The sequence below is a fragment of the Thunnus thynnus genome, chromosome 6 (assembly GCF_963924715.1).
Source record: "Thunnus thynnus chromosome 6, fThuThy2.1, whole genome shotgun sequence".
NCBI classification, from domain to species: domain Eukaryota; kingdom Metazoa; phylum Chordata; class Actinopteri; order Scombriformes; family Scombridae; genus Thunnus; species Thunnus thynnus.
The window spans coordinates 98,134-110,711 of record NC_089522.1 but is presented as its reverse complement, the minus strand read 5'-3'; the positions used below and the strand labels follow the sequence as shown (position 1 = coordinate 110,711).

At 40.8% G+C, this 12,578-nt stretch overlaps 1 protein-coding gene across 1 annotated transcript; it reads right to left on the bottom strand.

Moving 5' to 3' along the window:
- Nucleotides 1–1,355: 1,355 nt before the first annotated feature.
- On the bottom strand, nt 1,356–11,713 carry si:dkey-16n15.6 (organic solute transporter subunit alpha). The gene is made up of 7 exons (XM_067591147.1): nt 11,263–11,713; nt 10,377–10,528; nt 10,166–10,239; nt 9,914–10,069; nt 7,955–8,066; nt 6,102–6,354; nt 1,356–4,977 (listed from the first exon to the last, which is right to left on the bottom strand). Exons 1-7 carry the CDS (start codon nt 11,327–11,329, stop codon nt 4,553–4,555), a joined length of 1,239 nt encoding a protein of 412 aa, XP_067447248.1. The 5' UTR covers nt 11,330–11,713; the 3' UTR covers nt 1,356–4,552.
- Nucleotides 11,714–12,578: the final 865 nt, after the last annotated feature.

The following is a 12,578-nucleotide window of genomic DNA, read 5'->3' as shown; positions in this document are numbered from 1 at the left end:
TCCTCATCAATAGGTTTGTACACTCGATGTCTCAAAAATAAATAGAAATGTGGAGATGTTGACAGCTAGACAAAAAAAAAAAAAAACAGATAGGCATCTGTAGATCGGTGATTATGCAGTGAATAATCTACACAGTGAGCATCATATGAAACGTCAACTATTGTGCAGTAAATCTGAGCTGATGTGCTGACAGTTCCTCAGCACATCAGCTCTGGTAATGTGACTGATGACTTTTCATTCGGTGGCTCGGCTCCGCTTGCGACCTGAGTTTATGTAAATATGAATGTTAGTATGTGGTTGACTGTGTCACATGTCTATGTACTCTGTATGTAAAATGCAGAATGATATTTGTTAAATGCAGCGACACTGAGCCCAAGACAAAATTCCCCAAGGGGGAAATACAGTATATTCTATGATATATGTAAGTGGTTGTTCATTTTTCAGCTGATAGCTGATGTGATGCAAGAGGTTTTCCTGGATGGGACGCAGTTGATAATTTGGCAGAGTACCTCGTCAACCTCAACGGCACAATAACTGCATTATCAACCACAGAGACAGCTGACATGCCACGAACGAGTCTCCCTCCAAATATACCCTGAAATGTAAGAAGACGACCTCGCCAGGGCCGTGGAGAGCTTCCAGGAAACGTAGTGATTCTGCACCTGGCCAACAAGCAGCTGACAGGTGAACTGACCTATAGTGGATGAAGACATTACGTAATTCACATGTATCATAATTTTCATTATACATGTTACTCATAAGCAATATCACACAAGCAGAGTCATGATGTAACAGATTCTGACAGGTGGACTGCGTTATACTGTATATCATGATTCATACAACGCTTGTCCAATCAAATTAACGGACTGGAACTGCCTGTTGTATAATATTGATTACATTGTCTTTTTCCTTCCATTCATGACCCATGGCCAGGCTGCCCAGAGACCTGACACCAGAATTTCAGACTGTGTTTCCCTCACGCTTTTGAAGGAGTATCAGCAAGCAAGAAATAGGCCAAAAGACTGCAAGGGTAAAACCTCGCCCATCCCACAGTCCAAAGGTACCGCCACATTAAACAACTGCTCAAAGACAGCTGGGTGATACAGGACCAGACCAACTTGGTGCTAGTTACTATCAACAACACTACAGTGTCTTCTTGGTGAGATTAGTTTTTGGCTTCCTACATTCACTTTAACAGCTGCGCTTGAGAAATATAATTTATTAATTTTATTTTATTATTATTTTATTAATATTTAATTATTTTAACATAATTACATTTAACCAGGAAGGATTTGATTTAGCCATAACCTTTGCAATTGTGCTTGTCTGAAATAGTAAATGTTTTGTAGGGTATTTTTTCTAGGTTGCATGAAAGACAGAAGAGAACAGACTCATTACTGCAAGGAGTGCAGCTTCCCCAGATGGTCTCTGTGGCTAAGGATTTCCTGCCAAAAGCAAGAGAGCCCCATTCTGCAGAAGTCATGAAGTTTAAGGAGCCAGTAAATCAGGAGGGCGAGGCAGTGATACGCCCGCACCACAGCGTCAGAACTGGCTCGGCACAACACTGTCCTCCTGGGTCGTATGCGTGGCCTGGTTCTTCTGCCTCATCCTCATACCAGCAGGGTCATCTGCCACCAGCCCCATCTCCTGCCTGGTCCTCATATGAGCTGAGTCAACCACCACCAGCCCCATACCCTGACTGATCCTCGCAGCCACCTCCACCTCCCTCTCAGCAATACTACCCTTCAGCCCCGTTTCATCAGTACAATATACCACCAACGGCAACAGCGTCATCATCAGATTAGTCATCGGTCCACTTGAATTGTCACCGAAAATGGAGACAGCAAAAGGCAGCACTTGAAGACCAGGAGCAAGTGGCAAAAGGGGAGCCACCAAAAAAGCGGGCTGTTATTATCAGTGTAGAACATGTGGTCAGTCCAAAAGCAAAAGCACTGGCCATACCCAGATGAAGGGAAACTGGTTCTGTCCAGCATCTGGACAGACCATCACAGAATGGAAAGAGACTCTTGACAAGCAGTAAAAGTTGTCTTTAAGAATAAGAATTAGGCAAATTACTTACTAGTTTTTAGTTTATCAGTGTGTCAGTGTCAGTTTGAGAAGAATGTGAACTATACTTTTTTAATTGTTATTTAATTGAATATGTTTGTGAGAAATGTATTCAGTCAAAAGATGTTCATTGGTTTCAACATGAAAATTGGATACATACACACTGAGTAACATATTAGCATGAAAGATGTCTTGTTAGAGAAATCAGACACTCATGCACTAAGAACATTACTGAGCACAGCAAGTGCACAAGCATGTATGTGTGGATAAACAGGCAGCAAGACACCATATTAACACATCTCTGACTGTAGTGGCCGGCATAGTTGAGTCAGCCTTTGGACAATGCAACACATAAATAAGTAGGGTGTCCTGAGCATGCTGTGTGTTTTTGGAAGCCATGTTTTCAAAGCTCTCAGCTTCTCTGTTTGCATATTTGCTTGCCTGTTGCACGTCATCACTGCTATTGTGACTTCTTATCAGCTCTGACAATCACTTCACGATGGTCCTGCAGAGGTGTGTCAATATATGAAGGAAAAAATAGGGAAAGTAGTGTTGGTAATGTTGAAGGAAAAAAATCAGGTGCTCTTCAAGAATAGGTGTGTCAATATATTTTGTCGACACACAACAAACAGCACAAGCTTTGTGAAAGTAATGCTGAAACAGTCTTTCAGAAGCAATACAAAGAATCTGAGAAGCATGTTTACCTGTCGATTTGTTACTTCTATGAAAACAAGTAGATAGGTTTTGTGAAGAAAGGTTAAAAGTGAGTGTAAAGACTGTATTGTGTTGAAATATAACAGTTTTATCTGTGTAGGAGTATGTATGGAGTCCCTCCCTTCCTCATTTAGCCTTTTGTTTTGTTGTATATGATCACATTGATAACAGGATGAATTCAACAATGGATTAAGATATTCTTGCAAATTCAGTGGTCAAGTTTCGCAATTGTTTTATTAAAGTCCATAATTATCTTATAAATGTTACTGTAACAGCTGCAAGAAATAGCCTAATAGGCTTCAAAGTGTATAAGGCCCACTGTGGTTCTGATTTCTTTTCATGAATAAAAACGTTTCAAAAACATCCCCCTTGTGATTTTTTCACAAATCACTCCCTGTATGTATGTATGTATGTATGTATGTATGTATGTATGTATGTATGTGTCTATCTATCTATCAGTAGGGGCAGATCATATAGATATAACAATAACAGTGAAAAACAAGATTTTGGTTTTCTTATTTCAAAACGAAAATCCGTTGGCCGCCAAGTACACAGTCCACACTAATGACAACAGCTGTATTATGTGATCTCCTGTATTGGAATTTAAAATAAATGATCACTGAAAAAAAAAACTCAGAAAGAGAAACATCAGAAAGTTAGCCTTTACCAGGGACCACATATGAGCAGGTCCACAGGCCCCATCGTTACAGAAGAGGTTGGTTTTCCTTCCGCACACTAAAACATGATGCTAGTTTTTTTGAAAAGCATTTTTGGATGTGAAAAATAGAATTTGTGGATGTGAATGGAGGGCCAAAACAAAGAGGAAAAAAATATGTCTAAAAAAATGTTCCTTCTCCATCTACATAACTGGAGTCCATATTTCGATACAGCAAATCAAATCTTGCATAAAGAGATAATGTGGCGTTATATCATCGCAGAGCAGATGGTCACATTGAGCCTGATCGCATCCTGCTACACAACACACAGACTCTGAACAACAATATAACTTACAAATATGAACGCAGGTCTTGTCCTGCAGCTTAGCTTGTTGAACGAGCCACCAAACAAACATTCACTGGACTTGATGATCTGTAGGGAGAAAAAAACAAAAAACAAACAAACAAAAAAAACATACTCCTATGCACTCTAATCATTGCCTTGTTGCACTGCCTGTTGGCATCTACGTCCTATCGGGCCCAAACTTCAGCTTTATGGCACTTACTCGTGTTGTTGTCTCCTGACTAGATCCTTGCTTGTGTTGTATCAGTCTCATATGTACGTCGCTTTGGATAAAAGCGTCTGCTAAATGTAATGTAATGTAATGGCTACCTTATGCTTCATTCAGACCAACACAGTGATGCGGGTTCAGGGGTCTACCTGTATGGGTCAACACACGTCAGACGGTCCTTCACAACCCTCCTGTCAACCAAAGTAGGACGCTCTTCAATACCACTACTAGTAACACACTGCCTGTCCATGACTTGTAGCTCAAAAGTTTGTTAATACCGGCGCTCTGACGGCCTGCAAGCTGCTGTCAATCAAACAGACACTGTCCCGCCCCTCCAGCTGGCTGAGACAAAAAGGAGTCTTTCTGATATTTCCCTTAAGACCCTTTTTCTTGGTTTCAATAACACAAAACTTTTAACAATGTATTTTTAAAAACATGTTGACATCATTTTGATGATTGATTTCTGTTGGGAGCCAGTCCCAGAATCTTCAGTGGTGAAGCTTAGCCTTATTTTGTCTTTTGTTGATTCTCCTCCACAGTTGGTCAAACCATAGTAACATCCTTAGATTCCTGATAATTAATGTCAGCACTGACTGTTATGTGGGTCAGATCTCGTTCAGTTTCCTCTGCAGGCCTGGGCTCCACTGGCTGCTGACCTGTGGCTGAGGGGAAGGGGAAACCGTCCAGAGGAGCGTGCTCTATCCTGCACAGGCTGTCCTCGCTGTCGCTGTTATACCCGGGATTGGAGCCGCTGAAAAGGCAGCGGCTGGGCCAGGCCTCATCTAATACCAGACTGGGCTTGTGATGTGTCATCTGAACATCCTCTGTTTGAACGGCCTTCTCCATCTGCCAGCCACTGACTGGGCCCTCCACATCCTCCACCATGCTTGGCTCCACCTTGCGGAAAGTATGGCGGGCGTACAGGCCGATGCAGAACATCTCCACAATCACACAGTAGTGGTAGATCACTAAGCACAAGCACAAACACACATTTGAAGGGTTGGAAGGCCACTATCCATCTCTACAATCACTATGTGTACAAAGATAGTTATTTAAAAACAAAACAAAAAAACTACATTTCCCATAATGCCTTTTGAGAACCAGGCAACAAGAAGTATCAAGAAAGTATTAGGCCACTTATGAATGGCTGCACTTTTTTCACACTGCTATATCAGTGCTTTATTTGAACATGCATTTGCTATGGTACTCAGGTCTTGATGCAAACATACACTGTAGATATTTCATGTTTTTGTCTTGATGCTTTCATGTGTGATGCTGAGAGAAAAAAAAAACATTTATACAAAACCATCAAAGAAAACCAGTGATTCAGGTTATACATTCTTAGAGCAGAGCTGTTCTGAACTCAAATATATTTATATTGCTTTACTAATTATAATGTAGGTTTACTGCAGCTGCTGAGCATTAAAAAAGTGAGATCAGGATTTTCCTGACTGACTGACTGAGTCAGTACTGAGCGTCATCAAACAGAGGCTCTGGATCTGGGGTCCTGGGCCCATTCAGTAATCAATTCATGACAGAAGTTACAACTAATTCCATCTTATTTTAAACTGTTTAGACCCTCCTACTATTGAAACATGTAAAACAGACCTGATACAAAGAACAGGGCAATACAACAGCTGTAGTGCTGAAAATGATGAAGAGAACAAAAAATTTAAATCCAGGCCATTTTTTTTACTTTTTTCTTCTCTTTCATGTTCAGTCTCAGAAAAACCAAGCTGAATATATTCTGTGTCAGTTTTGATCAACCTGTCTTGGAACAGCTTTGTCTCTATCTCTGGAAAGATCGCTTCAGTCAACGGACATGCAAGGCGATGGTCACATGACCCACAAAGCCAGCATTGATAGGTCACCTGTACTCTAAAGAAGTGGTTCTTCAAAATGACAGAATTGTTCTGGAAACTTGCTACTTTTCAAAGTTGACCAAAATGCTCGCAACCCACTTAGAATGAACCAGCGGTCCACTTTAGAACCACAACCCACCAGTTGGGAACCAGTGTCCTAAACTACAGGTAGAATAATAAACATGACCGGAGACTGGTTCTGGAAGAGGACATTGTGTACAGTGACTTACGCTGGGACCTTGCCAGGACAGAGAAGGGTGGTGTACAGGGGACAACCTCCAGAGCACCCATGGTCTCCAAGATGCCACTCTGCAGGCCGCACAGCACCAACACCAGGATGATGCAGATGAACTTGGCTCTCAGTCCGTAGCCATGTAAAGCACTCTTGGTGGCTTTGTAAAACAGAAGATGGCCGTAGAAGGACACAAAGGTTGACACACATATGATACCGTTCACATACAGGTTGGGGTCGACCGAATCCACCTGCAGAACAAGATGATGGTTGCACTGATTTTATCCTTCAGCTCATCCGGTGCTGTACAGTCAGCCCACTCAGACAGAGGATTTCAATTTTGTTTGTTTAAATGAAATTAAGATTTGTGTGAACAATGAAAAAAGAGCCAGATGGACCTCCATTTCACACATCTACCTTCGCCTGTTGACACGAATGCACTCATGTAAACCCACACTCACAATAATGATAATAATAGTTTGTTAATCTTTTATTGTATCTATTGATCTGCTAATTGTTTTCTCGATTAATCGATTGGTCTATAAGACATCAGACAACAGGCACTTGGAGCACAAAGTGACATCATTTTCTTTTGTCTAATAAACACACAAACTGAAAAGTATTCAGTTTACAAGGATGTGAGAACAAAAGAGCAGCAAAGTCTCACATTTAACAAATCAAATCTTTGAATTTTTTTTTTTTTGAAAAAAATTGCTTAAACTAATTATCAATTGTCAAGAATAATGTATTGCATGTGGCCTGCTTTTCCCTGATCCCAATGAACCAACTGTCTAACCTCTTCACCTCTGTCAGTCTCTCTACACATTGAAAGTGACCCACAGGATGTTTTCTTCTGAATGAACTTCATTCAGTCATGCTTCAAAGCATGCCATGAAACCAAATAACACACTCCCAAGACTATTTCCCTCCAAAATCTGCATAAACTCTGTCTGAGGTCTCAGACAACCTACTTCTGATATGAAGAGCAGAACTTCATGCATTGGCATGTTTTATACATGTTCATTTTACTAAAACTAGTGAAGTGCTGCAACTGTCATACATGTTAACTAGTGACATTTTATCACATCACTAGTTGAACTGGTTGCACGTGCATGTCAACTAGTGAGCAGTTTTTTCAAACTAGTAAGATGAAAATGTCAACTAATGTGACAAAACGCAATTAAACAAATGTCTCACTAGTTGCGCACAATTGCTCACTAGTGCTGAGCGACTGAGCGTAATTATGGAAAGCCGTTTGAGCATTTTGATATCAGAAGAAAGTTTCCTCTACTAGTTTCATCTTTGGCAGCACTAGTTGGATATTTGGCTGCACTAATAAAACTAACAAAAACTCTTACCAGTTACACCTTTTCAGCAACTAGTCGCACTTTTGGCCAACTAGTTCCAGTAAAAGCCTTACCAGTTACACCGAGCGCTGCACTGGCATCAAAGTCCCAACTAGTCAGCTTTTTCATGCACTAGTAGCCCACTGGACCGCACTAGTAAAGCTCAAAGTCTGACTTGTTAATTAGTGAGCTGCAAAAGCTCTGGCATGTTAACTAGTCAAGCACATATTCACCTTACTAGTTAATTAGTGACCTACAATTTTCTGCACTAGTCAACTAGTGACAAGTAAGAGTTTTGGTTCAACCAGCGCTGACAAAGACCGAACTAGTGGAGGAAACTGACGTCTGATACCAAGGATATGGAATAAATGCTCAAACACTAGTAGTAGTAGTATTATATATAAATATTTTAATGTAATAAAACACTAAAAACAATATAATGTGATTTCACAACCATGAGAACACAGGAGATGCTCAAAGGTTGTGTTGTGAATGAATGACTCACATCTCCGTAGTCGTACTGTTCATCTGTCCACAGGACCAGAGTGACAAAGAACAGGATGCTGCGGACGACAGAGAGCTGCAGCACAGCGACCATCATCCAGCTGCGGCTGCTGCTGCACACGACAGAAGAGGAGAAGCTTTAACACGTGAGCAGTGTGTCAGGTCACATTTCTCTTACAGACTTCACACGGTCACACAACTCTGAGGACGGATACCAACGCAGCTGTACATTTACTCGAGTACAACTTTAAGGTATTTGTACTTTGAGTTTTTCCATTGTATGATACCTCTACTGCACAACATAACATATAAGCTCACAAATGACGTTAAAGATGACAGCAGCTGTTTAACCTTTTAGTCTCATGAGCTCTTGTTTAAAGTCAGTGTGTAGTTGTGTGTCTTGTGTGTAGTTGTGTGTCTTGTGTGTAGTTGTCTTGTCATATTTCAGATGTCTGAGTAGTTCAAACTAGCTTCACCTTGAAAAACCACAACAGCAAAATGCTGCTAACACATTGATGCATCAGTGTCAATAATGTAATTAAATGAAATGCATGACTTTACTGCAGACCAAATACTTTTACTGTTAATACTTGAAGTAAATTCAGCTGATGATACTTCTGTACTTTTATTTTAAGTGGCAGTCTCAAAGACCTCCGTTTCCTTCTCTTTGGCGGCACCACATGGCGATAAACGGTAATTGCAGGTGTGTTATTCTTTTGTGTGAATAACATTAACAAATTACTCTCACTGGTTTTAATTGCACTTACAGTAACATAACGAGTTGCAAGTACTTCACCTGGTTCACTGTTCTCTGCTTATCATCATCATCATCATCATCATCATTATTATTATTATTATTATTATTATTATTATTATTATTATTATTATTAGTGGATCTAGATTGAGGATGATGATGATGATGATGATGATGTTATCCTGAAAATATATTACACTGATTATTTCCATTAGTAGGATGATGTTGATTTTTTGTACAACTGAAACTGAATCTCTTCACTCTGTTCACCTACTTCTCTTTCCTTTCTGTTCTTACTCACTTATGTTTATGTTTTGTTATGTTTTATTCTGTTATGTACCATTAATCTCTTCATCCCAACCGTGGAAGGCCTCAGGGACTGGACCTGATCCCCGCTAAGCCCCTCTCCAGATAGAAAGCTGCTGTTCAGACCCAGTTGAACAGACCCCTCCTGTAGGGGCGGGGGCTGTTCTAAAGGGATCTGACCTCCAACAGGCTATCCACCTCCTGTGGTGGCGGCATAAAGCAGGGGAGAGCACAGAAATGAAGGACAAACAAGTAAATAAACATTAAAAGGAAGGAGAAACCAAAATAAATATATAAAATTCTCCTCCGCCCCAGCTGTCCTGACCTGGCCCGCTCCGAATCCACCACAGCACCTCTTTGACCTTGGAGCCCAACCAGAGGTGCCCGCCAATAGCACTGTAGCTACATTATCTTTTTTTTTATTATTATTAATTAATTAATTTTTCTCTTTCTTCCTTTGGTTAATTCTGTCTCCCCTCTTTCACACTTGTTTGCTCTTTTGCTGTTTTTGTTGCTGCTGTTTTTTCTCTCTTTGTGTATCTGGTTGAGTGTAGTTTTCTCTATTGTCTTGTGCTCCATCATATGATACTTGTTTTTCATTTATTTAAATGAAAATCTTCAGAGATCTTCGAGACTGCCACTTTAAGTAGGGTTTTAAATGCAGGACTTTTACGTGTGATAGAGTATTTTCACATTGTGGTATTGCTACTTTTATCTAAGTAAAGGGTCTCAGTACTTCTTACACCACTAGTAATAGATCACTGCAGCACTAACAACCACTAACACAGTGAGGTCAGTATCAGTGATGGCCACTGGGGTTAAAACTTCTACTGAAATCAACTTTATTAAATCCAAAATGCAGTGAAGGTGTAGGTGGTATAAAAACGTCTCCATGTGTACCTGTTGACAGCCACCATGGGGAGGCAGCAGCAGCAGCAGCAGGGGAAAGGATCAGGAGACACCTGCTGTCCAGACAGAGCAGCCAGCATACGATTTTTCCCCCCAAAGAAGTCTGTGATCAGTCCCATGAATTTCAGCAGGGTGATGGAGTGATATCTGCCCAGACATACACGTTCAGACAGCGGCAGCAACATACAGCTCATTCTCATTATTGTCTCTCATTAGTCTTTTCACATTTACATCAAGACTCACAGTGAAGCGATGAAATTACACAGCGAGGAAGAGCGTGGCACATACAGCGCTATAAGGGAGGTCAAGGCAAATACCTGCGATAAAAGGAACATTCAAAGAGTGACACACTGGCCCTTTGGAACAAAACAAATAAAACTCAAGATATTTCATATTTTAAAACTTTCTCTGACACAATCCCAGCTGCAGGCGGGGATGAGTAGGTTGAATTTACCGGGTACATCCCTAATATCCACAGGTAGAGCCGTTTCCGTCTGGAGGACATAACGTGGCGCAGGAAGAAGCCCACCTCCTCCAGAAACACCCCAAGTAAGATGACAGCCAGGCCGGCCGGGATGAGGAAGAGCCACAGCTCATCTTTAATGGCTGAGAAAAGACACAAGTCCCACAGTCTGATCAGAAAGTACACATCAAACATTTAAAGCTACTATGTCTAACTTTAGTGAGTGTCTGAGTGGTCGTATCAAAAAAAGACCGACACAGTTATTTACCTGCTGGGAAAATGCTTAAACAGTGGGACATCAGACGTTGTGGTTTATGTAGATTTGTTGAGCAAGAAGAAGAGTCGAGGTGACAGAATATGATCAAAATATGTAAGTTTGCACTACGATATTCTCTCCAACTATTGATGCAGCTGCTTTACTGCATTTAGTTCTTTTCATAACAGTGTTATATTTTCTGTATTTTACACTACTGATGGTCAGAATCATTCTTTATTTTAGTGGCATATTCAGTATAACTTCCCAGTTGCAGATCTCTAGAAATGATTTGTTAAAAATGCTAAACAACGTTGATTTAAACAGATTTGATTTGTAGTGACATCTAGTAAAACCTGATTCATTCAAAATATTGTTTTGTCTGTACAGAATCCGTCTGTATACAAACATGTAAGGACACTGGCATGTTATTCAACCATTATTACTCATCACACTTATTACTGTTAAGATAAGATTTAAGATGAAGACAGAGACATGTGCTTAGTAAAAGCAGAACGCTGAAACCAAAGCCAAGTAGAATCGACACTGGGATTATTTATCATTATTCTTTATTAATGTCAGCTCCTTTTAGCATTCAGCTACTCAGTTCAGAGCTTTACTTACCGCTGAAGATTTCTGATGACAGCGGGATCTCAGGCCTAATCCAGCTGCAGTTGGCTCCTCTTCCCATTCTCTATGAAATGCTGCTCTCCACTCTGTCCACCTGCTGCACAACAAACCAGTTCAACTTCAGCCGACTGACTGACACAGTGACAAACTAAAGCTTGTGAGGAGATGAGAGGCCACAGTGTTTGCAACGTTTCCACAGCCGTTTGTCCCGTCATTTCCGTGTTGACCTGAACCATTCCTGTCTGACTGTCACCATTAATGATTGACTAGATGCAGGTAAGAGGACAGGTGGGGGATCCAAGTCCGTCCTGCAACAGGCTAGGTGTTCATCTGAGAGAGACTACTCAGAACACGCTTAGTCAAAGCTGCACTAATTACTGTAATATTCTTCCATTAAGCGTTTTAGTCGCTCTGATCAGCCTGCAGACTACCTGCCCTGCACCAAACAGAGAGAAGCACCTGCTCTGCAATCTGCAAAGTCATTGGCGATTCTCGCTGTCTTACCTTTGAAATGTAGTATAATAGAAGAACAAAGTAGCATAAAAAAAAGACAAACTCAAACCTCAAAAACTATTCTGTCAGCCCTTTGAAAATAATCAACTGTTCTCTGTGGACATGATATCATTTCATGTACAATTTATAAAGCGTTTATAAACGCCACCAGACATCATCCTAAACGTCTGGTGGCGTTTGATAATGATCTCCGTCCTGTGATTTTAACAGCCAATAAATGTGAATGGTAATCAACCAATCAATAAAGAAGAAGGGCAGACCACACTGATCAAGCACTGATCTCCTTTGCTGTTTGTTTGGGATTATATTATTATTTATTTATTTATACATATGATTGTGTTGTAACGTCCCTCAATCAGCAGGCGATGAGACGTTGGCTGGTTTCACTGCAACTTTATTGTGCACAGTATGACAGGCTACTGTGAGCCGTAGCCAACGTCATAATAACAAAGACTCTACAATAAGCTCTACACTAACCTCTCGCATCACTCCTGTGAACCCTGGCAGGAAGAACAACAACCCCCCCATCTCTCAGCCAATTACAGGTGCACTATCTCCTGCGCTCTCTGTCAGGTAGCTGACGTGACAGACACGTTTCACAACATGTTCACCGACTCTGGAAATATCAGTGCTTCAACTCAACAGACCACCTGTCTGAACTGAACTAATGTTTCTTACAGTAACACTCATAACAGTTAAACACTGACATGAACACAGTCCGTTACAGTATGTTCAGATATGTGAAGCAGAGTGAAGTTAAATCAGCCATTTAATAGGTAACAGATTCATTCATGCTT